This window comes from Syzygium oleosum, unplaced genomic scaffold, assembly GCF_021117445.2.
Source record: "Syzygium oleosum isolate NSW1041296 unplaced genomic scaffold, Sole_v2.1 Sole_v2.06, whole genome shotgun sequence".
In the NCBI taxonomy this organism is placed as follows: domain Eukaryota; kingdom Viridiplantae; phylum Streptophyta; class Magnoliopsida; order Myrtales; family Myrtaceae; genus Syzygium; species Syzygium oleosum.
The window spans coordinates 5,826,866-5,851,445 of NW_026607490.1; the positions used below are offsets into that span (position 1 = coordinate 5,826,866).

At 42.4% G+C, this 24,580-nt stretch overlaps 4 protein-coding genes across 7 annotated transcripts; 2 read left to right on the plus strand and 2 right to left on the minus strand.

The window, feature by feature from the left end:
• Nucleotides 1-1,191: 1,191 nt before the first annotated feature.
• On the plus strand, nucleotides 1,192-5,529 carry LOC115680321 (alkaline/neutral invertase A, mitochondrial). The gene is made up of 6 exons (XM_030604128.2): nucleotides 1,192-2,096; nucleotides 2,763-2,922; nucleotides 3,116-3,327; nucleotides 3,994-4,487; nucleotides 4,608-4,656; nucleotides 4,786-5,529. The coding sequence occupies exons 1-6, from the start codon at nucleotides 1,308-1,310 to the stop codon at nucleotides 5,110-5,112; spliced, it is 2,031 nt and encodes a 676-aa protein (XP_030459988.1). The 5' UTR covers nucleotides 1,192-1,307; the 3' UTR covers nucleotides 5,113-5,529.
• A 712-nt stretch (nucleotides 5,530-6,241) lies between these two features.
• LOC115680322 (putative pentatricopeptide repeat-containing protein At1g56570) lies at nucleotides 6,242-9,076 on the plus strand. The gene is made up of 2 exons (XM_030604129.2): nucleotides 6,242-7,036; nucleotides 7,213-9,076. Exons 1-2 carry the CDS (start codon nucleotides 6,422-6,424, stop codon nucleotides 8,419-8,421), a joined length of 1,824 nt encoding a protein of 607 aa, XP_030459989.1. The 5' UTR covers nucleotides 6,242-6,421; the 3' UTR covers nucleotides 8,422-9,076.
• Nucleotides 9,077-15,157: 6,081 nt separating this feature from the next.
• On the minus strand, nucleotides 15,158-18,938 carry LOC115680242 (pentatricopeptide repeat-containing protein At3g62890-like). 4 transcript variants are annotated; one of them, XM_056312594.1, is made up of 3 exons: nucleotides 18,420-18,935; nucleotides 16,086-18,242; nucleotides 15,158-15,920 (listed from the first exon to the last, which is right to left on the minus strand). In XM_056312594.1, the coding sequence occupies exons 1-2, from the start codon at nucleotides 18,651-18,653 to the stop codon at nucleotides 16,260-16,262; spliced, it is 2,217 nt and encodes a 738-aa protein (XP_056168569.1). In that variant the 5' UTR covers nucleotides 18,654-18,935; the 3' UTR covers nucleotides 15,158-15,920; nucleotides 16,086-16,259. The 4 variants fall into 4 exon arrangements, with proteins under 4 accessions (XP_056168569.1, XP_030459874.1, XP_056168568.1 ...); XM_030604014.2 differs by having other exon boundaries at nucleotides 15,158-15,911; nucleotides 16,086-18,938; XM_056312593.1 differs by having other exon boundaries at nucleotides 16,086-18,938.
• Nucleotides 18,939-21,682: 2,744 nt separating this feature from the next.
• LOC115680283 (uncharacterized) lies at nucleotides 21,683-22,475 on the minus strand. Its single transcript, XM_030604076.2, has one exon. The coding sequence runs from the start codon at nucleotides 22,372-22,374 to the stop codon at nucleotides 21,880-21,882; it is 495 nt and encodes a 164-aa protein (XP_030459936.1). The 5' UTR covers nucleotides 22,375-22,475; the 3' UTR covers nucleotides 21,683-21,879.
• Between the last annotated feature and the right edge of the window lie 2,105 nt (nucleotides 22,476-24,580).

A 24,580-nucleotide genomic window follows, 5' to 3' on the forward strand; every position in this document is an offset into this window, starting at 1 on the left:
ATCGCTAAGAGGCAGTTCGGGATCTTCGGATCTCCGCGGCTGAGAAAAGACGACCCGGCTGGGATTCCGACCGACGTCCCACGTCGCGCTGCCGACGTGGCACGCTGGCCGGCCGCGCGCGGCCACGTCACCGGCGCCGGTTCCGAACCCGCTCCGCGGCGCTTTTCCGACGTGGCGCCCGTCCCTTGTCCGCGGTGAAAATTAAGAGCGATGACGTGGAAAATCCAGACGGCGGTGCGATTACGGGCCGCTAATAAATAATTAGATGCGACGTGGCGGCACGCCGGTGGTCGGGAGTTCTCCACCACGAGCTGGAGGCAGGCAGGGAAGGGCGAAAACGGTGGACACCTCGTCATGGACACGTCATCAATACTTATCCCTCTCTTCCGTTAATTAGATCGCGTGACTTTAAAATTAGAGAAAAATCCGTTCTTCTTCTTTTTATTAACCAAATGTTTTCCGTTGATCTCCGAAAAACACATCTTGAGAAATTGTCGGAAATTATATATATTTTTTTGCTAAGACCCTTTTATTTAGGATTACGCATGTCTTTTTATTAAGTCATTAATTGTAGAGTCCCGCTTATTTTCAAAAAATGATAGAAAATCGCATCATTTGATAAGAAATTACTAATGTTACCCACACACATATATGGTTTTTAGCTTTAGTACTCAAAATGAGAAAAATATGTAATTTTAATTCTCAACGGGATTATTAATAATGGGGACTATATTATTTTAATTTGATTATAAATATAGACACTAATTTTATTGTTTTTGAGCGACAATTTATCCATCAACTGAATTTTTTTTTTTTTTGGGGGGTCAAACATCAACCGAAAGTGGAAAAACCAAGAATATTTTTTTTTTTTAAATTTTCTCTGGGAAGGGGGATAGCGAGGTAAATTCGCGCTTTTCACCGTTGGCCATTCGTCGTCTCCAAGGCAAAGGAAAAAGCCTCCTCTCTCTCTCTTCGCCGCTTGTATAAAAACGGGACCTTCCCATTTCTGCAGCCCACGTCTTCGCCCTCGCCCTCCCCGTTTCTCCCACCACCCGAAAACCAAGTTCGAATCACCTCCCCTTCTTCTGCATCCACAAGTTGTTCTCGCTCCTGCGGTATCTCTCCCTGTAAGCGAGACCCACGTCTCAAAAATCCTCATCTTTTTCGACGCCCGATATCGCCTCGACGAGTCGTGGCTGCGTGCGCGCGCGCGCGTGTATGTAGGTTCAATGGATTGCTGAGCACGTCTTCGTCCTTTTGCGACTTTGATTGGCTCCTTGTTACGACCCAGATCGGTATTACTCGTGATGAATGCGTTTTTGCATCTGGGAAGCTCGACCATGAAGCCTGCTTGTAGAATTCTGTTTGCCACCAGATGTCCTGTGCCGTTTGGATTCATTCCTGCCAAGTGTAACCGTGCGGGATCAATGGGTGCTTTGGCGAGCTCCCGCGTCGATTTCGGCCGATGCCTTTTGCACGCCGATCGATGCCGGGCCGTGGATTTCGGCCGCGCAATTGATGGGGTCCGGAACACTCTTTGCGTGCCCGGGTCGGGTTTCGGGCGGCCCGGGAATTTGTTGAAATCGCGCGGTTTTCGTGGTAATGTTAGTCATAGAGGGGTTGTGGTTGTTGCTAATGCTGTTAGGAGTTTGTCGACTTCGGTGGAGACCCGTGTGAATGACAAGAATTTCGAGAGGATTTATGTCCAGGGTGGAATGAATGTGAAGCCGTTGGTGGTTGAAAGGATTGATAAGGATGAGAATATTGTAGGAGGGGAGGATTCTAGTGTAAAAGTTGTTGATGATAACATAAATTTGGAGAAATCTAAGGCTGGTCTGAACGAGTCCAATGATGTTAGTGCTAAGAGAGAGGAAAGTCGGGTCGAAAAGGAGGCGTGGAGGTTATTGCAGGATGCTGTTGTTATGTACTGTGGGAGCCCCGTGGGGACCATGGCGGCGAATGACCCGGCGGATAAGCAGCCACTGAATTATGATCAGGTGTTTATTCGTGACTTTGTGCCGTCTGCCCTAGCCTTCTTGCTCAAGGGAGAAGGAGAGATTGTGAGGAACTTTCTCCTTCACACATTGCAATTGCAGGTCCGTCTTCATATTGCTTATGCTTCACCAATTAATCCTTGTGCCCATGTGTATATGTCTCTGAATTTCATAGGTGCGTGTCTTGCTGCTAGTTTCTCTCAAGTTATCAATCGAATGCAATTCAAACCTTTCCCTTTACTTTGCTGCTTGGTATAACTAACATGTTTTTCTGATATTGAGCATCACTTGCCTGTGTGAGTTCCCTCTACTCTTGAGATTTTGTTGCTTTTGGTGTGAACTTATTTGGGCAATTGAAAGCTCTGTTGGCTAATATCTGGTATTTTACTTATTATGGGTATGCAATGCTCCATGAGTTTGTGGCTTTGCACTCTGCAAGTTAGTTTCCATGTTCTGGTTTATATAGGTGGTCACATGATAGTTTGATTCTCCAGGATGCATGCTTATCGATTTCATAGTCTCTGAGAGCAGATCTTTTTCCTATGGTCTGAAACTTTGTTATGCTCGATTTGAAAGTATATTGTTTTGAACTGCTGCCTTTGTCGTAAAGGAAAATTCTTAATTAGCTCAAGAGCTGATTTCAAGAGATGCACCTTTTGGGTAGTTGAGTATTTCAAGTAATGAAGATTGTCTATGTTTTGGATTCCAGAATATGATTCATTTTGAATTACGTGAAAGTCTGAACTCTTGTATGGCATTTTTTCTCAGAGTTGGGAGAAGACAGTGGATTGTTACAGTCCTGGGCAGGGTTTGATGCCTGCAAGCTTTAAAGTTAGGTCCGTGCCTCTTGATGAAAATAAAGTTGAAGAGGTTTTAGATCCTGATTTTGGCGAGTCAGCTATTGGGCGTGTTGCCCCTGTAGATTCTGGTTAGTCCTCTATGAAAGATATAGATGATGCTCTATAGTTTAGATCATGATCATGATCTAACTATATGGATATGTCTAACTTTGACTTTTCTGCTGAGTATCCCATTGGCAAACAACTGGTTTTTCAACATTTCCATTCTGCTGTAGCTATTTAGGACCTGACTTTATAGCTTGCTTCTCATTTTCTTTGTAGGGTTGTGGTGGATTATCCTGCTAAGGGCTTATGGGAAGATCACTGGTGATTATGCATTGCAAGAGAGAGTGGACGTCCAGACTGGCATCAAATTGATTATGAACCTGTGTTTAACTGATGGTTTTGATATGTTCCCTTCTCTGCTTGTTACTGATGGCTCCTGTATGATAGATCGAAGGATGGGTATCCATGGTCACCCTCTGGAAATTCAAGTAAGTGCACTTGGGTTTAAGCTATTTGAAATTCCAATCTTCTGTCTGTGCTTGTTAAAGTAAGAAACATTAACAGTTCCCCATTTAGTTTTATGGAATTAGATATTGGCTGTCTCATGGCGCTGTTTATTAACTACCATTTGTCGACATCGGTAAAGTAGAAATTCCTGATTTAGACTTTTTTAATACCATTGATATTTGGACGGTAGGAGAATACTCAAGGTCTTGTTTTTTGAACATTATAGAATTTCTGCAAAAAGAATCATGTACCAAGCAAAAAGAATGGTATACTCCCCTCCCCCCCCCCCCCCCCTTTTCTTTTCTTCTTCTTTTATTGCAAGTTATAATTATACCTTGTGTGGACTTAACTTTTTATCGTGGTAATTTTAAATTGTTCGGACAATGTGCTGTTTGTTTTCGTATTCTGCTGTGATTTGTAGGTACCTGGGTTGGAAATTTTTTTTACCTGTGAACATAATGACGCATTGAAAATATCAACTCCTAAAGGCAGAAGTTAGAATATCCGCTCTAGTTTGGCTGCTGTTTTTCTATTTCTTTTTGACCTGTTCTAGTACCTGACTTCTTTTGAAATTCTGAGGAGTTTGCTTTCACTTGGTTCACTGAAGAGTTGGTTCGTCTCAATCACGAAGCACTTTGATTTTTCAGGCTTTATTCTATAATGCACTGCGATGCTCTCGGGAGATGCTTAGTGTAAATGATGGCTCCAAGAATTTGGTGAGGGCAATCAACAATAGGCTGAGTGCTCTTTCTTTCCACATTAGAGAATATTATTGGGTAGATATGAGGAGGATAAACGAGATTTACCGTTATAAAACAGAGGAATACTCAACAGATGCCACCAATAAGTTCAATATCTATCCGGACCAAATTCCCTTGTGGTTAATGGATTGGATTCCAGAGAATGGCGGTTATCTGATTGGCAATCTGCAGCCAGCTCACATGGATTTTAGACTCTTCACCCTTGGGAATCTTTGGTCAATTGTTTCCTCATTAGGTACCCCAAAGCAAAATGAAGCTATTCTGAATTTGATTGAATCCAAATGGGATGATCTTATTGGGCATATGCCTCTAAAGATCTGTTATCCTGCTTTGGAGCATGAAGATTGGCGTATAATTACTGGAAGTGATCCAAAGAACACGTAAGTCTCTGCTTTGTTGCAATCGTGCTTTTGCACTTGATTTCTTGTCCTAATTGATTGTTGCACATTATGTGAACTATTGCCTTCCACTAACAAGGAATTCCATCTTTTAATGTTCAGTCCTTGGTCATATCATAATGGAGGCTCTTGGCCAACCCTTCTGTGGCAGGTGAGCTTGATCTACCCACCTTTTTGAGTATTTCTCAACTGAAATGGTTTTCTCAAGCTTGACATTCATTATATATGCGTTATGCAAATTTTAAATTACTCATCCATATTTCATTCTGTTTATGTTTAGTTCACATTGGCATGCATCAAGATGGGAAGACCGGAATTAGCCGAGAGGGCAGTAGCCTTGGCTGAGAAGAGACTTTCAGAGGACCGTTGGCCAGAATACTATGATACTAGAACTGGGAGGTTCATTGGAAAGCAATCACGACTCTTCCAAACGTGGACAGTTGCTGGTTTCTTGACCTCGAAAATGCTTCTGGAGAACCCGGAGACAGCATCGAATCTGTTCTGGGAGGAGGACTACGAGCTACTCGAAGTCTGCGTCTGCGCACTGAGCAAGTCGGGAAGGAGGAAATGCTCTCGAGGTGCTGCGAGGTCTCAGATACTGGTCTGAGAGGCCGAGTTCATTACCAGACACGGGGCTCGCTTGATCTTCGCATGATTCGGTATTACGGATTCTTGTCTAACAAAGGCTACATTCTTTTGAGGGCGGTAGAACACCTCACGTATTTGTACAGTTACTGAGTTTAGGATATAGACTTGTAGAGCTTGGAGCCGCAAGTTCTTACTTGATAGTGAGAGCATAAGGGTTACCGGTCATTTATACATAGTTGTTAACTTGTTAGCCAATCAATTACTACGTTGATTGGAATAGACTCTGCACAAGTGAAATGTGGTGATAGAGATAGGAAATTAGCAAAGACTTCATGTGATTCTTGGTCTGTAACTTATACACATCAATAGTGTTCACTTGCACAGAGTGTTCTGGCATTTTGTTATTAGTTACCTGAAATGTCGTCATTTATGTCCTGCTTATGTAATGTGCTACCCATTTTTATATTTTTAGTGTTAATAAACTCTTGTTAACAGCAACTTCTCTGGCCATATGTACATGATTCCTAGGAATCGTAGATTCGATCTCCAGATTCGCCCGACAACAGAGATGATACGTGGCCAACCTCCATTTGACATAGCGCAGCACGTTCCGATAGATTTCGTTGTTTCATTTCTACTTATTGTTTAGGGTCGAAAGCGCTTCTGGAAAAAAAAAAAAAAAATACTTGCCCAAAAGTCTGGTCCAGGAAGTGTTCCTTGTGACAAGTACAGATTTCCTTATCTAGAAAAGTAACCATTTGATCGAAGCGACAGAACACAAGGCAAGCTCATCCCATACCGTCGACGTGATAAAAAAGCAAAATCTTCCTAGAATGAGTCTAATCTGAATAGAGATCTTAAATCAGCATTGACCCTCTTAAGCGAGCTCATTGATCAGGTTATTAATTAGGGATAAATATATCGAAAGTCTTAAAATTTATCACGAAAATACAATCGAGTCCTAAAATTTTCAAAAAAGTGCAATTAAGGAAAAGGCTTGATTGGCCAATTTGACAAGTTTTAAGATTTAATTGCTGCTTTTTGAAAGTTCTAAAACTCAATTTCTAAGTTTTAAGAATTGATTGTACTTCTTAAAAGTTTTAAAACTTAATTGCTAGCCCGCTTGGTTCCGCCTGCAAATTAGTTACTCGCCATCGCCAAACACATTTTCAGTCGCTTCTGCTTTCTTCTGAGCCGAGCATAGCCTTTTTCATGCGGCGCAGAACTTCGTCTCAGCTGTGATCTGTGATCTGAGACGGTGTTTTGACGGTCACAGCGATGAAGCAGGGTCGTGCTTAGGGAGGCTATGAGCGGGCACGGCACTATCCATGAGTGCCAAGAAACTACTATCCACGACGACCCATTACCGATCAATACCAAAAGTAGTGCTGAACTCACTCAGGCGGGTCCGAAACTGCATAACCCAACCGAACCCACCATTCTTGCCGAAGGACTCATCGTTTTTGTCCACGGATTTGGTCAAAACGTACTTCGAGAGTGGACTGGTGAAGGAAGCTCGCGTCCTGTTCGACGAAATGCCTCATAGAGATGTGGTTGCTTGGACGACCATGATTGCTGGCTACTCTTCTAACAACTGCTACGACGAATCGTGGGCTGTGTTCTGTGAGATGGTTCGGAACGAGAAGGAGCCAAATGAGTTTACTTTATCCAGTGTCTTGAAGGCTTGCAAAGGCATGAGAAGTCTTTCGCGTGGAGCGTCGGTCCACGGCTGGGCTATCAAGCTTGGCTTGGATGCGTCTATGTATGTTGAAAATGCACTTCTGGACTTGTATGCTACGTGCTGCTCTAGCATGGACGATGCCTGCATGGTTTTTCGCCATATTCATGTGAAGAATGAGGTCTCTTGGACTTCATTGATCACCGGGTTTACCCACCGAGGAGATGGCTATAGCGGGCTTAGCGTGTTTCACCAAATGTTATTGGTATGTGTGTTTCATGTCTTGAACAACCACCTTTCATCAATTTGCTTTGGATGAAGTTAATTTGATCTTTTTAAGCAGAATGTGGTCATTTAGGATGCCCACAGTTCATTTTCCTCTCAAGTGGTCTCAACCTAAACTAGTTTTTCACATTATTTATGCGCTTTATGTCAAATCAGGAAGGAGCTGAACTGAACCCATTTAGCTTCTCAATTGCAGTTAGAGCTTGCGCCTCAATTGGGTCTCGAGTTTTTGGCCTGCAACTCCATGCATCAGTTGTCAAGCACGGGTTTCACTCCAATCTACCTGTCATGAATTCTATTTTAGACATGTACTGCAGGTGTTTTTGCTTATCTGAGGCGAGTCAATGTTTCCACGAAATGCACGAGAAAGATGTAATCACGTGGAACACCTTGATAGCTGGATATGAAAGACCAGATTCTAGTGAGGCCCTTCTTATATACTCTAAAATGGAGTCCCGAGGGTTTCAACCGAACTGCTTCACATTTACAAGCGTTACAGCGGCATGCGGTAATTTGGCACTTACAAAATGTGGACAACAAATTCATGGGGTAATTATTCGAAGAGGACTTGAGGGGAGCATGGGGCTTGCTAATGCACTCATTGACATGTATGCCAAGTGTGGAAGCATAATTGATTCACATAGAATATTCATTTCTATGTCTCACAGGAACTTGCTCTCTTGGACATCTATGATGATTGGATTTGGTGCTCATGGACAAGGAAGAGAGGCCATTAAGTTGTTTAAAGACATGGTCAGGTCAGGCGTAAGACCTGATCAAATTGTATTTATGGCCGTCCTGAGTGCTTGCAGCCATTCTGGTCTTGTGGATGAAGGGTTGAGGTACTTCAAACTAATGGGTGAATATAATGTTACCCCAAGCCACGAGGTTTACGGGTGTGTGGTGGATTTGCTTGGCCGCGCAGGGAGAGTGGAGGAGGCTTATCAATTGATAGAGAGTATGCCATTTAGACCTGATGAGTCTGTCTGGGGTGCTCTTCTTGGAGCTTGTAGAGCACACCGACTTAAGAAACTGGGAAAATTAGTGGCACAGAGGGTACTGGACTCAAGACCAAGGTTGGCCGGAACCTACGTGACCCTATCAAACATTTATGCGGCTGAAGGTAAATGGGTGGAGTTTGCACGAGTTAGGAAGTTAATGAGGGGAATGGATAGCAAGAAAGAGACTGGGAGGAGTTGGATTGAGGTTGGAAACCAGATTTCTACCCTCGTTGCTGGAGATAAAATGGTTCCTAGGGTGCATGAAATTCTTGGATTTCTAATTTGGGACATGAAAAAAGCGGGATATGTGCCTGACCTAGATAATACAGGCAGGCCTAGCAAAAGAAAGAAAAAAAGAAGATAGCATGGACAGAAAAAAAACGATAAACAGCCTGAGAATCACGGAGACTTGAGACTGGCCTCATGTGTCTGCATGATTTGCAAATTTGTGTGGAGCGGTCGATGCAATTATTGATAATGCAGTTTTTGAAATTCCCAAACAGCTCAAGATGGTAAAAACTTTTGCCATTATACTGTTGAGGTGATTTTTGTTGGGAAACAGATATCCTTCTTCAGTTCACAGTCAGAAGCAGAAAAACGCGAAGAAACATCTTACGCAAATTGATAAATGGTTGATCGAAGCTTTAATTTGTTCGATCACTCCTGTTACCCATTTTTTATCTCCTTGGGCTGAATTTTTTGTGAATTCAACCTGTGATCTGTTGTTGAATTAATTCATAGAAGCTGTACAGTTCAGGCCCCATTTTTCCCAGAATAGTGAGATGACGAAGCGCGGTCATTGGGTCTTGCGTATTCTGGCACTTACGACTTCGCAACACATCAAATGAGAGGAGTCTCTATTGTATGTTTGTTTGTTCACATGAAATTGGCTTGTTCATACCTTTTATATGTATGTTCATCTGGATGAAGCTAACAGATAAGAGAAACAAAAATTGATTCCACTGACACTACTACTCAGCTAGTGTAATTCTTCTCAATAAAATCTTCAATTGTGTTGATATGGTCCAGTGTCTGTGTATCTTAAGTTAAAATTCCAGTGTCACTAAAGTTCAAACATGGGATTATGGCTGTGAAAGATCCTGATATGCCTAGAAGAACAGGATCAGATGCTATTGAGATGGCCAGCCTTGTGCAGGATGTCAACCAATGAACTCATCCTTGGTTATAGCTCGTGATTTGGGGCCTATTTGGTTCAACTTTGAAAATGCTACTTGGGATAATGCAAATACCTTTGGGTGAAAGCCCGTTGAGGAAATACAAATGGTGTTTGGTAAAAATATTTTGTAAAACTACTTTGGCCAAAATATAGTGTTTGGTGAATTTTTTTTGCAAATGGACTTTAGGAAGAAAAAACCTAACTTAACCTTCGCCGGAGCCGGCGTCGGCCGGCTGCCGGCGAGCCAGATCTGGCACCGGCGGCCGTCGCCTAAGGTCGGGCGATCACCAGCGGGCCAGATCTGGGGCCGGCGGCCGTCGCCCGAGGCCGGGCGACCCTCGGCGAGGGTCGCGGGACCCAAGCGGCAGCCTGAGTCGCGCAACCCAGGCGGCGGTCGCCTGGGTCGCGCGACTCAGGCGGCCGCTTGGGTCCCGCGACCCTCGCCGAGGGTCGCCCGGCCTTGGGCGACGGCCGCCGGCCTCTTGCCGGCTCGATCCGGCGCCGGCCGCCTCGCCGGCCACCTCACGAAGAAGAAGATGATGAACAGTACACACGAGGGGCAAAAGTGGGTTTTTGGACAAATTTTGAGGATAAAAAAGGCAACTAACATATTTCATTAAATGAGGTACTAGCATTCCGAGAATGCTGAAAGCTCAAGGCACCCTAGGAGGTGCCTTGAGCTTTCAGCCTTGAGAAGGCCAACGTTTGGCTAAAGAGCTCCAAAAATAATTTGCCAAACACAAAATAATTCCCACAAAGGGCTTTGGAGGCTCAAAGCTCAACCAAACACTCTCTAATCTTCCCAATCATATTGTTAATAAATTTGTCATCCCTCGGGGTTGGTGCAATTGGTTGATGGATTTGGGGATTTCAAACGTCATTCATTTGCATGTGAACAATTGTGTATAAACTATTTTGAGTTAGGGCCATCTGTATAGATAAAAAATCTAGACTTAACTAATTGATAGGGCTTACAAGGTATCCTATGGGCCAGTCGAATCTCCAATCTCATGTCCTTGGATTTATAAAAAAAAACAAATAAATGAATCGTCAGTCTTAGTTATTCTGATGAATATGGTGACCATTTATAAAATTACTCTTAGTAATCAATATTTTCATCTTGTCTTGATATAAATCAATGATTTATAACAAAGTCAATTCTTAAATTTTGTTACCGGTAATTTGCCAACGGTCGAGCGCCGTAAATTGGGGTGTCATGAGATTTCCAGCTCGTGAATTAGAGATCACTTGTTCAAATCCTGCCAGCTGACGGCATGTAAATTGTTTTGGGTCAGGGCCACCATCGACCTATATGGAAGGTCTGAGCTTAACCGTTTCATGAAATTCCGGGATGTTCCATGGGCTTCCAGATAACCTTTCAAATTGCTTAATATACCGATTTTGCATTTCAGAACGAATTTAGTAAGGATGACGAAAAGTTAGATGATTAGATGTGATTAACTCGGGCTTGCGTGACTACATCAACGCCAAGATTATATAAATGGATTGATAGTGGTGCGTCTAACTACTACAAGAAACATAAGTGATAAGAGAGTTGCGTGAATCGATCGGGGAAATGAAAAGTGATGAAGATGTCTGCGACAAATACAAGCTGGCTCTCTCATTTTGCCAAGGTCGATAAAGTTCCATTGATCCTAAAGCTAAAGTTTTGGCAAAAAAATGTGGTTGGCCCAATTTTCACTCTCTTTTTGGCTCCTGACATACCGTATTACAATGAATTGACTACATTATTCCTTGCAGGTCTCACTCTTGATTTAAGATTATCTTGTACATTTTTTTCTTCCTTTTCTTTTGTTTTAATTTTACTAAAAGACAAAATTACCTACATTCAGTTCAAACAACTTTTTTTCACATTACCAACTTCTTCCACACCCATTACATTTTAACATTTCCTTTACGTTTGTCTTTGTATGAACTTAGTCTCCATTGTTATAATACGAGCAAACACTAATCATATGCCGGATTAAAGAAATATTAGTTCTATCTGCAAATTATTTACTTTATTTCCCTAGATTATTCTCACGATCGTGGATTTTTTAACTTCGATATTGTGGTTGATGTGTGCATTATGCACAATTTACTCATTTTTAATTGTATTGTTTTTTGTAATGCAATCACTATGGATGACAATATTGTTATTTGTTTAAATGTATCTATTGATGATGAAACTGCAAATGGAGAAGAGCAATCAATCAGGTCAACAAGTTCACTTGAAACTTTACTAGGTAATTTTCTATCACAGGAGGATCTTTTGAGTAGTGAGCGGATGCATCTTCTTGCTCAAGGTTATGTTGTCTTTATAAAAAGGTCAAAGAGAGACAGATATGTTCTTCTTGGTTGCGATAGGGAGGTAATTACCATGATCGACGTAATTATTTCTATTGCACTTCAGAGAAGAAAGATCGGATTTCGTTTGATTGACTGTCATTTTGAAGTCTGTTGCTATAAACAGAAAAAATGGATCAGAGTCGATCGAAATATTAAATACATCACACAATAAATAATTAAAAAATTGGCTATTAAATTCATTGAATAAAATAAAAGTTGAGCAGTTAAAATACACGGATTACAACCTAACGACACATATTAAAGTTATAATTAAACGGAAATGCGTCCTAAAACTGGGAGATGATTCTTTTCACTGTTAATTGTGCTTAGTTAGCTTCTACCAAATATATATATATAGGAAAAGAGATGCACCAATCTTGTTTCAAACGAAGAAAGAAAAGGGGAAAAACCAAAAAAGAAGAAAAGGAGAAGGCAAGCAATACTGCCAAATCAAGAGCGGGCCCCGGATTTTACCCTTTAATAAGTACCGTTCTAGAGGAGCATGGGGGCGGCTTCAAGCCTCCAGCCAAATCGAAACAAAAGAAAAAAAAGGGAAGAAGAAGAAGAAGAAGAAGAAGAAGAAGAAGAAGAAGAAGAGGAGGGCAAGAAATGATCTATAGCCGAGAGAGGGAGGGACCCGTATGGGAATAGCGCCAGTCAATTCAACGTGAAAGGGGCGTGTCGTGTACGGATTGGCATATCAAAACGAGGCGAGCCGACACGAAAACAGCAAATCACTACGCAAACGGCAACCCAAGCCGACACGAAAATTCGGTGTCGGCTGCTGCCCCAATTTGACGAGAGAGCGAGTCTTGTGCGTATTCCTCTAAGATCGAGCCGAGGTGGGAAGAATCACGCCTGGGAATAATACGTCAGTTTCCCCCCCGCTTTCAACCCCATGAAAATTGCACGGTGAACGTGCCACACAATGCTGGCATGTCCTGATCGATCCCATCGAATGTCCAAACTTCTCTCGAACGCGAACTCTTTCCTCGTTGATTTTTTTTTTTTGTTTGGTCAGGGGTGTCTTTGCGACCCCCGACAGGGCCTCCCTTGCGGTCAACATCTCTCCCTCGAATCAAGCCGGAAATCCGTCGCTTCCCTCCTCCCCCTCCTCCTGCTCCCTTTCCAATGCCCCCCCTTCTCGATCTCGAGCAAGGATGTCATCATAGCCTTCTTTGTGATGCCGCCGAAGTAACTGAAAATGTGCTCACTGGTTTCCCTAAACAGGGTGCACCCACATTGTCATCATCGCCTATGACCGACGAAGTGCCGAGGCCCTGTCAAATCGAGCCGGCGCATAGTTAGTCGACGGGCGATTCTTGACAGCGACCCATGGCTACAACTCGGAACGCGACACGGATATTTTGTGAGGAGCCAGAATTCGGCGCAGCTCGAAGCTGACTAGAATCGACATGGTCTCGTTCGATTTTTTCAAAACGACGCTTTGGTTTGATTTCGAAGAATTTTTGGTATCTGCATGAAATGACGCGAGCTTTTGACACGGATAGAAGAGATGGATACGAATTACTGGCCCAGTGTATCATAGGATGTAAGCGTTACATGATTTTGTTGTCCTTGAACCTGTGAAGGTAGGGCACATGCTGGGAAAATCTATGGATTTACGATGAATTTAAAGGACGACGTACAATAAGTTTTGACTTTCAAAAGATGATTTTAAACCAATTGCGAAGGTAATATGGTTAGCACAAATAATAACTTGCCTAATTTTCACCTGATTCAGGCTTAACCGGGCCAGGCCTGCCCATTTACCCACCATCGCGCGTTTCTTCGCAATTTCACCGGTCGAGCAAACCCGTCGCCGTCGCGATCACAAGCACGTTTCTCAGGTACATTGTCGAACAGGTGGGTAACATGAATTCTAGATTCAATTTCAACGCACTTCTCAGTTTAAACATGAAACACAGAGACCTAAATCAACATATTATCCATTACAATAGCAGCTCTACTTTCACACGATAGAGCCGTGAATCTGCCGATTAAACTTGGCGTCTCTGATTTCAAAGAAACAGTGAAAACAGAGCTGAAAAGGAGTGCCTACCTACCTGATTCCGATGGTAGGGGGAAACGTTTGTCGCTCCACGGCCAAGTCAATGAACTCGGAAGGTATGTCTCTCTTCAATACTATGTTAAGAAGTTCGGCTTAAAAACTTAAGCCATTAAGTTAAAAGACTTACATGTTTGTGAGCCCATTGAAATCCCATATTTTTCTTTGGTCGAAGAAACCCCATACTTGACCGGTGGGAAATAACACTTTTAACAGGTTTATTATTCCTAACTGGTGAATCATGACCATATCTTGGTTCGAATATAATTATATGAGTTCTTGCTCACTTCCATTCATACCTTAGAGTGGAATAGTTGTGTGCTTCTGTCAAATTCAAGGAGACTTACATAATAGCAAAAGTCCAATGTATGGCGACTCCGGCAACTTTGATATTGGCACGAGCTGAGCTGTCATCGATTATTGGATTGTAAAATTGTAAGCTTCAGAATTCCGATTTCAGCAGGTACAATAGAATGTTTTGCAACTTCCTCGATCGTACTGATGTACATAATGCTTCACTCATGTATGGCTCTTCTTTCCATTTCAAGAATCTGATGCAATGAATCTAAAACATCAAGAATCTTGTACCATTTGATTTTGCAGTACCGGATAACGCCTTACTGAGTAAATGGTCTACCTGACGCGAAGTACTGAAGGTAGCTATATATGAAATTGAACTACATGACAGTGTTTGATAAGTATCCATCTGATACTTTGTAGAATATGCCTTTGTCGGGCTCTTGGAATAATGGGTGCTTTGGATCCTCTTACGCATAAGCGAAATCAACTAATCTGTCTGGCTCTCATGGAGAAGTGGCTCCTGCAGCTGGTGATTCAGGCCAGCATATTTAGCGTGTGGGTGAAGCAAAGATGGATATTTTGTCCATCTTCTGCTACATGCGAGACTTACTGTTCGACAGTAGGATAACAACCTGAGAAAATGTTTTCCATTACGTCGAGTATCAAAATTTTTGTTTATGTGGCTTAGTAATTCTGCTGATGTTTAGTCCTGATGCAAGTTATGTACCCACCATGTGCATTTTATTGTTTCTAAAATGGACTGGACCAACTGTTTCAAGGGATGGTGGTCAGTCATCGAGTTTAGTTCAGCACTGTGTGCAAGCCAGCTTTGCCCTTGTTCAACCGGGTGCAAATTGGTAACCAGTTTGACCGGTTCTTGGCCTGAGGGTTGACAGGTGAGGAGGTTAACCTATACCCTCTTGGATATGACGCTTATGCTGAACTAGCCGGGCCAAGCTTCCCCTTCTTAATTCACTTTGATAGTTTGCCTTCTAGCATCAAAGTAAGTTCGCTGGATCGAGATGAATATAGGTTGTGATGCTATCAATTTTCCACACTAACCTCATTGACAAGGAAAAGTCAAAAGCTCCGATGGGTACCCAGACATAAGATTGCATGTATTAACAATGCGGAAAATCGGACATGTGTCGAGCACATAATCTACATGCACACCCTCATTTCTTAACTGATAAGCCAACCCTATGGAATTATAAGAAAAGATTCATTTTCTGGTAAAAATCAAGAGCCACTTTCTGAAGACTTTGCATAATAAAACAATCTCTCCTTCACGTTTGGACGACAAAAAGAATAATTTCAGCTACATTAACAGCCAGAAGGACTAAAACTTAACAGCCTCAGAGAAAAATTAGAGATCATAACAATTTCCAGTTGTGTATATCCTCAGGCAAATAGTCTCAGACTTCTTCTCTGCAGAGATTGTGACCCTCTCATCAGTAGAAAGAGCTTCTTTATCTCTGCAACAGATACTAGCCCCTTCGAACAAGCACTGCACAAGCATCCCATGCAACTTTCACTTAAGACTAATAACAAATCTCTTTCTTCAGTAACATGAAGATATAAAATCCAATCAGCCAAATAAGATACAGGAATCTGCTCTGAGGATTGCTCCTGCCAACAAAATGAAGTATCATCTCTTTTCCACAACCTTCCGCCTTTAGTATAGTTAAGTCTATTTTAACTAGCAATTCTCAACATAATATGAAAGAGATTTTGTAAGCGAGGGAAAAAGTCAAATATCATTTACAGAAGATGTTCCATCACTTGCTGTACCATCACTTGCTCAGGCTGCAATCCACGAAACTGCATCCATTTCAAGGTTGCACGGACAATCGATGCAGCAATTTGTCAATTTGAATCTGACCAAGACGCGGATCTCATACTTGGCAAGCAACATCATTGCCCAAGCTGATTTCAGAAACTTTAACTTTCTTCAGAAGTCCTAAATCATCTGAAGCTCCAGCAAGGAATAAATGAGAAATAAATGTCATGCCCAGATATTGGTTTGTCCCCCATTCCTAACAGTTTCACAAGATTGTTTTGTTTGATCTCGAATTCAGGATCTTTCTCCTAAATAAACAAAAACATAAGGAATTCAGAGACCAGAAGATTTTACCTCAAATAATAAAAGGCCTTTCCTTCATCCATACTGGATTTTTCGCTTCAGGGCTCGCCAGGGCATACAGCAGAAGGAAGTGCTTCTCAAAGCTTAAAGGGTCAAAAGTTCAAATGTGAGGATCTCTCCAGCAAGGCAGCTATGTTGATCTTGATGTTTAGTTCAGATTCTTTGCTACCAAAAGTCCATGCAAGAACAATTTCCTTGCTTGAAGTGGTGGAATCGATGTCTATCTCTCACGATAATGTCACGGTTGTAAGCTTTAGAGGTGAACTTAGCAATTGCGTGACAGTCATTACATATTCGTAAGTTCTTTATTATTCTAATTGGCATTGCTGTAGGAATATTGAGAAGCCCAAATGCAATAGCAAGCTTCTCGCTGTGTCTTAACAAAGTTGTTTCCTTTTCCTCCTCGTCGATTTCAAGAGAAACCTCATTCATGTCTGGCACATAACCTTCCATCTTTAACTTCTTAGCCATTTCATCCAACTTGCTGTCAATATCTTCTCGTTGAGGATGCGTCTTATCACCAGCCAGGAATTCATGAATCACCCCATTTGCTTCGATCATGCTACAACCTGGTGTTTTCATCACTCCATGCTGCTCCATAATTCCTCTAATCTCAAGCACATTCTGCCAATGCCCTTTGGAAGCATACAGGTTTGACAATAACACATGGAAACCATCATGGTCTGGCTGAAGCTCAACAAGCTTTCTTCCTATCCTCTCCCCCCTTTCAATGTCACTGTGCTTTCTACAAGCTCCGAGAAGGGCCCCCCAAGTAGAAACATCTGGTGCCATAGGCATGCTCTCAATAAGCTCCTCTGCTTCTTTAAGCTTACCAGCACGTCCCAGAAGGTCCACCATGCACCCGTAATGCTTGACATTGGGTTCTATCTTATAATTTTGTACCATGGAATCAAAGTGAAAGCATCCCTCGTCTACTAAGCCCATATGTCTACATGCTCCAAGAACTCCAATAAAGGTTATGTCATTGGGTGCTACTCCACAATTCTTCATCTCTAGAAAGATGTTTAGTGACTTCCCCACCAAGCCGTTCATCGCCAACCCAAGAATCACAGCGTTCCATGTGGAGACACCTTTGTCCTCCATTAACTGGAAAACATCCAATGCATTTTCAACACAACCACACTTCATGTACATGTCGATCAGGGTCGTACCCAAAATAACATTAACCTTGAGGCAATTCTTCCTAATGTACGCATGAACCCATTTTCCTTGATCAAGGGCAGCCAAGTGAGTACAAGCTGAGATGACACTCACCAAAATGGTTTCGTCGGGCTGTATTCCTGTGAGCTGCATCTGTTGAAACAGCTCCAAAGTATCTGAGAAATGGTCATGTTGAGCATATCCGGATATCATTGCACTCCAAGATACTATGTCCTTCTCTGGCATTGAATCAAATAATGCCTTCGCATTTTCGATCAATCCATTTCTCAAATACCCCGATATCATGGAGTTCCAGGAAATTAAATCCAGATGAGGGTATCCAGCTCTGAACATTCTTTCTGCAATCAGTATCTCATCACATATTGAATAAATGTGAATCAATGCATTTTGAAGGTTAACATAAGATTCAATCCCAAGTTTCACCACCAACCCATGGATCAACTTCCCCATCTCGCCAGCAAACAAATGTGCACACGCTGAAAGAATGCTAATCACGACAACCTCGTCCACTCTGACACCTTTACCAGCCATTTCCTTAAACATAACCAAAGCCTTGTCATACATCCCATTCTGTTCATAACAAGAAATTAATGCACTCCATGACACCATATCCTTTTCCTCCATTTGACTAAATAGCTCATACGCATCCACCACACGTCCTGTCTTTCCAAATAAAACAATCATCGAATTTGAAGCAATCACATTTCTTTTAGGCATCTGATCAAAAATCAGTTTTGCTTCGTCAACATTCCCCACCTGAACATAACCCGCCAGAATTGAGTTCCAAGAGACGGTGTCCAGAACGATACTTTTATCAAACAGCTTCCGTGCATCTTCCATATTCCCATGAACCGAGTACAAGTTGATCGACGTGTTCAGGACATAAATATCCGAATCAAAACCCAGTTTCAGAACATGATCATGCACTTGTTTCCCCTCAAATTCTGAGAACCGCAAACTGCAAGCCTGAACTAAAATGGGATACGTGAAGTTATCGGGAGCCACATTGTGATTCAACATCAACTTGTACAGCAAAACAGCATTTTGAGGGCTATCATTCTGCACAAAAGCCCTCATCATCGTGTTCCACGAAAACCCATTTGGGTTCTCAACATAACTAAAGACACGAAAGGAGTAACTAACGTGGACGAAGTGAGAGTCAGTGGAGAACTTGAGGAGCCTACTCGCTGCGTAAGCGTCTCTGATGTACCCGGTGAGGATCATCTGAGATAGGATTTGGTTGAACTGCTTGAGGTTGCGGCATCGTCCCAAGTGGGTCTCTAGGATTGAGAGAGTGATGGTGGGAGCAAAAGATGGGCGGCGGTGCAAACTTGGCTTGACGAGCGCAGAAAAGTTGCGAACTTTGGCGAAATTCATGGGATGACGACGAAGTGCTTGCTGATGGACCGCTTAGTCCGTGTCATCGTAGCGTCGCGCGATCATCCAGTGAAAGCTCGGACAGGTTCCTGGTCGTTGGTCGGGAACCTCAGTGGGGACTGAAAAATTGCTCAAACTCAATTTGAATAGTGAAAATATCTCTCGTCTTGCTGGAACTCAGTCAATTTAGACACATGTGCTCTGATGTTTTCTGGTGCTTGGAGGTCAAACATGTTTGATTTGAGTTGTTCAATACTAAATAGAATAGTCAATTCAAATTTCAACAGCAAGAGTACAAATAATGAATAAAGTTAAAATCTTTGCAAAACCATGTATAAATGCTGCTCAATTTTGAAGTTTAGTATGCTTTTGTTTCACGAATATTAAGGATAATTATTGTTCAAAAATAATTTCCAAATCGTTAATTTTTTGGCGAAACAAATGCATTATTGTTTCGTCTGCATTTTACGATTTTCAGCTCAATCGAACCAGTCATCATGTCAAGCTGAATTCATAGGATTAGGGAGTGATCCGGATTTTGTAAACCATTCCTAAAAGGTGGGAGCTCGATTGTCAAGTTTTTTTAGTCTTGCCAGCAAGTTATCAAAGAGACTTCTGAATTATGCATAGAATCTCAAACTATACGTTAAGAATGGGAGAAGTGCATTCTTACTAAGCTCCAACGAAAGGGCATACTTAACATGTTGTTCCGGAGCAAAAGAATTCAGTGACGTTTGAACTGCATGAAATATTTTAATGGCAAGTTGCAGCATATCTGTAGATCCTCAATGGCCTTCTGATTTTCCCCTCCAGCTTCCTCTAAGAGGAAAACAGAAAAGAAAAGAGCGCCTCACACTAAAACTATGACGGATGTTGCTATGGTGGAGTTGCTATGACCGAACCTTTCACATGTCACATGAGCATTTTCCCTCCTTCAAGCATGGATCACCTGTTTTGCGTGTTAAGGACATGCAATCGGGATGAACAAAGGGCGAAAACATTGGAAGTTTGAATTCGACGCTCGAAAACTCCACACAATCTCGTCGCTGATGTCGCACCTGCCCAAAGCCGTAAAGTTCTCGTCCAGTGCATGATATTCCAGTCTGGTTGGCACTCGCTGATGAGTGAATTTGAGTAGTTCATCCAGAGGAAATGCCCCGGAAGAGTTGTGCATACTTGTTTGCCCCGGTAGTGATTTTGAGTGAATGACCATCAGAGCCGGAACTCTTTTAAGTCACTTCGCAGGAGATTATGGAGTTCATGTCTTATCAAATTACTAGTGTGGAAGTCGCGCGTCCTCAATCTCGGCGTAGTCTGCTGCAACATCTTTTACCGTTGCAACACCATTTCAACAGCAACTTGCGACGGAACTCTTCGTTGTGCACTATACAAATGTTCCAACTTGATCACCCGATGTAAGGGGTAATAGACTGATAGTTGTGCTAATGGCGTAGGGCCAAGCTGAGCACTCGCTCTATGGTCTAAACAAAGCAAAATTAGCAAAAAAGTGGACACATCTACCATTTGCCTCCCCGTGCTAATCTAACAATAGGAGAAGCATTTGGCAATCAGAATTTCCATAACTAAACTATCAGTTATCGCCCTCAGCTATAGGAGGTTATTATGCGCCTGAAGCGAAACAAAATCACCTGTGCTTGTCATGATATATTTATAATTACAGGTCATGGCTTAATCTGGTGGAGAAAGAGAAATGCCCTTACAGATGGCCTATCTGTTGCTTGCGGGACTAAGCAAGCATCTGCCTACTGCCATTCGCGTTAAAAGCTGTCCAACAGAAAATTGCCATTTTTCAACCCTAGATACAGCTTTTTGAGATGCTGTCAGATTGACCTGGACAAAGACTAAAATTAAGGAGGACTGATTCCTGGTCCAGTTTCCGGTTTCGAGTCCCGGTCCGATTTCAAGGGGAAATCGGAAATCGGACCGAGAGAATCGATTCTCAATTTTGGGAATTGCGGACTGGACCGATTAGATCTAGGACCGGGAATCGGACCGGACCGCCGGTCCGGTCCGATTCCGATCCAATGAAACCGATCACTTAGAGTTTAATTTTTTTTTTGATTAAATACTTAAGGTTTGATTTACATTTTATTAATTTTTGTCAATGAATTTCTATCAATGAAGTTCACTTAGGGTTTAATTCACATTTTACTAATTTTTATCAATGAATTTATGATAATGAAATTCACTTAGAGTTTAATTCACGTTTATTAATTTTTTTAAAGAAAAAAATAACAAAAATATATATTAAATAATCGATCCGGTCCGGTCCGGCTCCCCCTTGGAACCGGGAACCGGATCGCCCGGAAACCGGTTCCGCTTTTAGCAACCGGGAACCGGACCGATAGTCCCGAGAACCGGACCAAACCCGTCGGTCCGGTCCGGTCCGATCCGGTCCCAGTTTGGGCGGTCCAAGTTGCTCACCCCTAACTAAAACCCAGGAGAAATGCTAGTGTTTTGCTCGGCAATTTTGTGAGCGATGGAACTCATGTGCAATCCCACCATGAGACTAGGGTCAATTAGCTCATGAGATTTCTCTTTTCTTTACATCTCTTAATGGAGAAATGCAGATCATTTGTCCAAAACATCATACCCACCTTTATTTTAGATATTGAATCTGGAAAAGCATATAAGCTTTGCTGATATATGGCTCCAGTGCCTGTTCCCAACTCTCTCTAGTCTGAACCGGATGCTATGTTGGGTTTTGCTCAGAAGTATCCTTGCTTAAACAAAAAAAGATAATAAAAAGACACTGAAAAGAATATAAGAACTTGCAAAGATTTCAGTGCATAGATCCATAGTAATTTAAGTATCCTCTTCCCCAGCTCTATTCCTGATTTAGGCAGCATTTGTTTCCAGCAAGGACTTTTAACAGTGTAATTCCTACAGTTTGGTCTGCAACATGAGTTGCCAGAAACCATGGATTTACGCAAAGTGGGCTAATCACTTCGTCTTCAAGTGCGTTCTAATAGACCAAAGTGCAAAGACATACTGAAGCAAAGACAATATTCAATGAGAATCAGCAAGTACTAAAAATTATTCCAGGTTTGCATGCCCTCTTCCATCATTAGTGTCCCACAGCAGCAGACACGCTTAGCAACAAAAGCATTTACTAAGACTGGTAAAAACCCAAAGATGAAAACTGATAAAAGATGAATACTTCAAGAGCTGTTTTTTCGGTCCTCTCCTCTCTCAAAGGAAATTCCTAAGCCTCCTTAACCTCCACAGATGCACCAGCTTCCTTCACGTCCTTGTTCTTACTCACATCCTTGACCTCCTCCTCAATCTCAAAGGCAGAGACAGGGAAGGACCTGAACAGCCCAGTAGGGGACTTGAAGGTGATCTTCCCGTTGGGCGGGTCATTTAAGTAGATTTCGCTCAGGGACACCCACACCAGGAGCTCCTTGGTCTTCACACCCGTCAGCTTCTTGATCTTGCCCTGCTCCACCTGGGCCGTGATCTCGGGCGCGTAGGAGGCCTGCCTCCCAATCTTCTCGAACTTGTGGTCGGTCTTCTTCTTCTGCTTGAGCCACACGAACCCGGTCTCCCTCACGTACCCACATTCCTCCATGTCCTTCAGCGGGAGCAGCCCGTTGGGCAGCCCGATGTCCGTGAGCAAACACTTGGATTTCACCTGGCACATCTCATCCCCAGTGTAGAACTCGGCTTGGGCTTTGATCTCCTCGGTGATCAGAGCCATCTTCTGCTTCTCTCTCTCCTCCTCCTCCTTGTCTTCCTCCTCTCCTCACTCTCTCTCTCTCTCTCTCTCTCTCTTCCTCTGCACAGAAAGAATTATGGGAAGGCAAGCGAAAACGATATGAGCTACAGCTGGATGCATAAAGGCCGTTCCTTTATAGCGGAGGGCATACATCTTTGCCATCAATACCCGGGTCGAATTATCCCCAAAGATGCCATTTTTAGCCCACCCAATTTGCTAAAATATCATCACGGTCGTGTCTTTAACCGGCGACAAAACAACACAAACGGTTCCACAACTTTTGTCGAATGTGTATAATGTGGCCTTTGAAATTTTAATTTGTTCAATGTGATCCATGAATTTTAGCCCAATATGCAATCTAGTCCCTGAAATTTTGTTACATGTTCAATATAGTCTTTAAACTTTTTATTTATGTTCAATGTAGTTTCAGAACTATATGAAAATGTTTAAATATTCAAGGATCATATTGCATATTGGATCAAATTTCAGGACCATTAATGTCATTATCTCTCCAAACACGAAGAATCTTGCTTTCTCGGAGAGGGGTGGCATTTTGGTAATATTTCGGGAAGAGGAGGGGGCTTTTTCTTGGGGGGACGATCCTGAGACGGAGCAGGGGGGCTGCTAATGTGCGCGCAGTTGAACATTAATTGGCGAAATTAAGGCGAAAGGACTGGGGTTGATGGGGGTTGCCAATGAGGGGCGCCCACGTGGCGTGTGGTTGGGGGAGTGGTAACCAATCTCAATTTATTGGGGTGCTGGCGTGTCGCGCGCATGGTATGGCGGCTATGGCCTTCCTCACAGATTGCACCGACTAAAAATTGTTTCAATTCATATCTTTTCCGCGAAAATTTAAATAATTTTAAAAAAATATTTCTAAAGATATGATCGTTTGTGCCTAAGAAACGCCGTGGAATAAATTGAATTGAGGAGGTTGAAATAGGCCTCATCATAATCCGAATTAGAAAGCCGGATTGATGCTAGTTCTTAAAAGAGGATCGAAGATAAAAGGATTAATACCGCCAAATTGATATACTTGTGATAAAATCTATTTCAAACTAATTTTTTGATCACAAAAAATCCCAAACTAGTATACATGTGACAAATTTATCCTATATTAATTTTTGTTAAATTTTACCGTCAAATTATTAAGTTGAATAATACATGATAGTTGACGGGTGTTCCAATTTACATGTTTACCGATTTATGATTTTTCGTGGTATTAATTTAATTTAATAGAAGGAAAATTTGTTGCAAATGTACTAGAGGTTTTTTGTGGTCACAAAATTAGTTTGAAATTTTTTGTGATCGAAAAATTAGTTAGGGGTAAATTTATCACAAATGTATCAGTTTAGAGTTTTCGGTGATATTAATCAAAGATAAAATAAATAAAACAAATATACTTTCTACCATGTTGGTAATTTTTTCACGGCGCTAGTAATTTACTTTTGCAATTGATGATTTACCACATCAAATGCACTTATCCGTGGTCTTTTTCACAAGCTGTCTATGGTTCACAATTACACACGTGATGCATGTTGGTGCGCATTGCGAGTCTCAACGCGCATTTATGGTGAGGTGACCACTCAAATCATGGTGAAATAGCAAGTTGGGTTGGCCTAGACATCTCGGATAGATCTAGAAGTTAATGCATTTGAACCATAAACGCTAGCAATTGGAGAGGGGTAGGGAGCGGCGACAGCAATTGGAGAGGGGGTAGGGAGCGGCGGTAGCGCTAGATCGATTCAAATGCACACTCCCTACCATGCTCGTGTTGCCGAATGAAGACCTTCGCAAGAGAGATCGTGTCGACCGGATCCATGAATTTCGCACAGGTTTTGGTGCAAGGAACCGGTACGAGAAAGACGAAAGGCAACGATGTGACTTCATGCACGTGTATGAGACGAAAGGCGTGGAGGATTTTGGTGGGACGTGGTGTACGGGCAGGAATGAATGGCTGAACTTTTACCGTGGAGGATGTGACTTCACTGAATAGGTACACTTCTGGTTCGTTCCTTTTAATTGGAGGTAGTTGGGCGGTCTGTAATGAAAAATGGACCTGTCCCAACCCACCCCACTCACCTGACCAAGATGACACGACCGGATTGGTCCCATGCTCTACGTGCCAACCATAAATCGAGGGCTGTTTGACGTTCAACTCGCATGACTGTCGCAACCGTTCCCGACA

Coding starts and splice junctions, on each gene's coding strand:
- LOC115680321 (XM_030604128.2), top strand. CDS start 1,308: ATGAATGCGTTTTTGCATCTGGGAAGCTCGACCATGAAGCCTGCTTGT. Junction 2,097..2,762: donor TTCACACATTGCAATTGCAG/GTCCGTCTTCAT, acceptor ATTTTTTCTCAG/AGTTGGGAGAAGACAGTGGA. Junction 3,328..3,993: donor GTCACCCTCTGGAAATTCAA/GTAAGTGCACTT, acceptor TTGATTTTTCAG/GCTTTATTCTATAATGCACT.
- LOC115680322 (XM_030604129.2), top strand. CDS start 6,422: ATGAGTGCCAAGAAACTACTATCCACGACGACCCATTACCGATCAATA. Junction 7,037..7,212: donor TGTTTCACCAAATGTTATTG/GTATGTGTGTTT, acceptor ATGTCAAATCAG/GAAGGAGCTGAACTGAACCC.
- LOC115680242 (XM_030604014.2), bottom strand. CDS start 18,653: ATGAATTTCGCCAAAGTTCGCAACTTTTCTGCGCTCGTCAAGCCAAGT.
- LOC115680283 (XM_030604076.2), bottom strand. CDS start 22,374: ATGGCTCTGATCACCGAGGAGATCAAAGCCCAAGCCGAGTTCTACACT.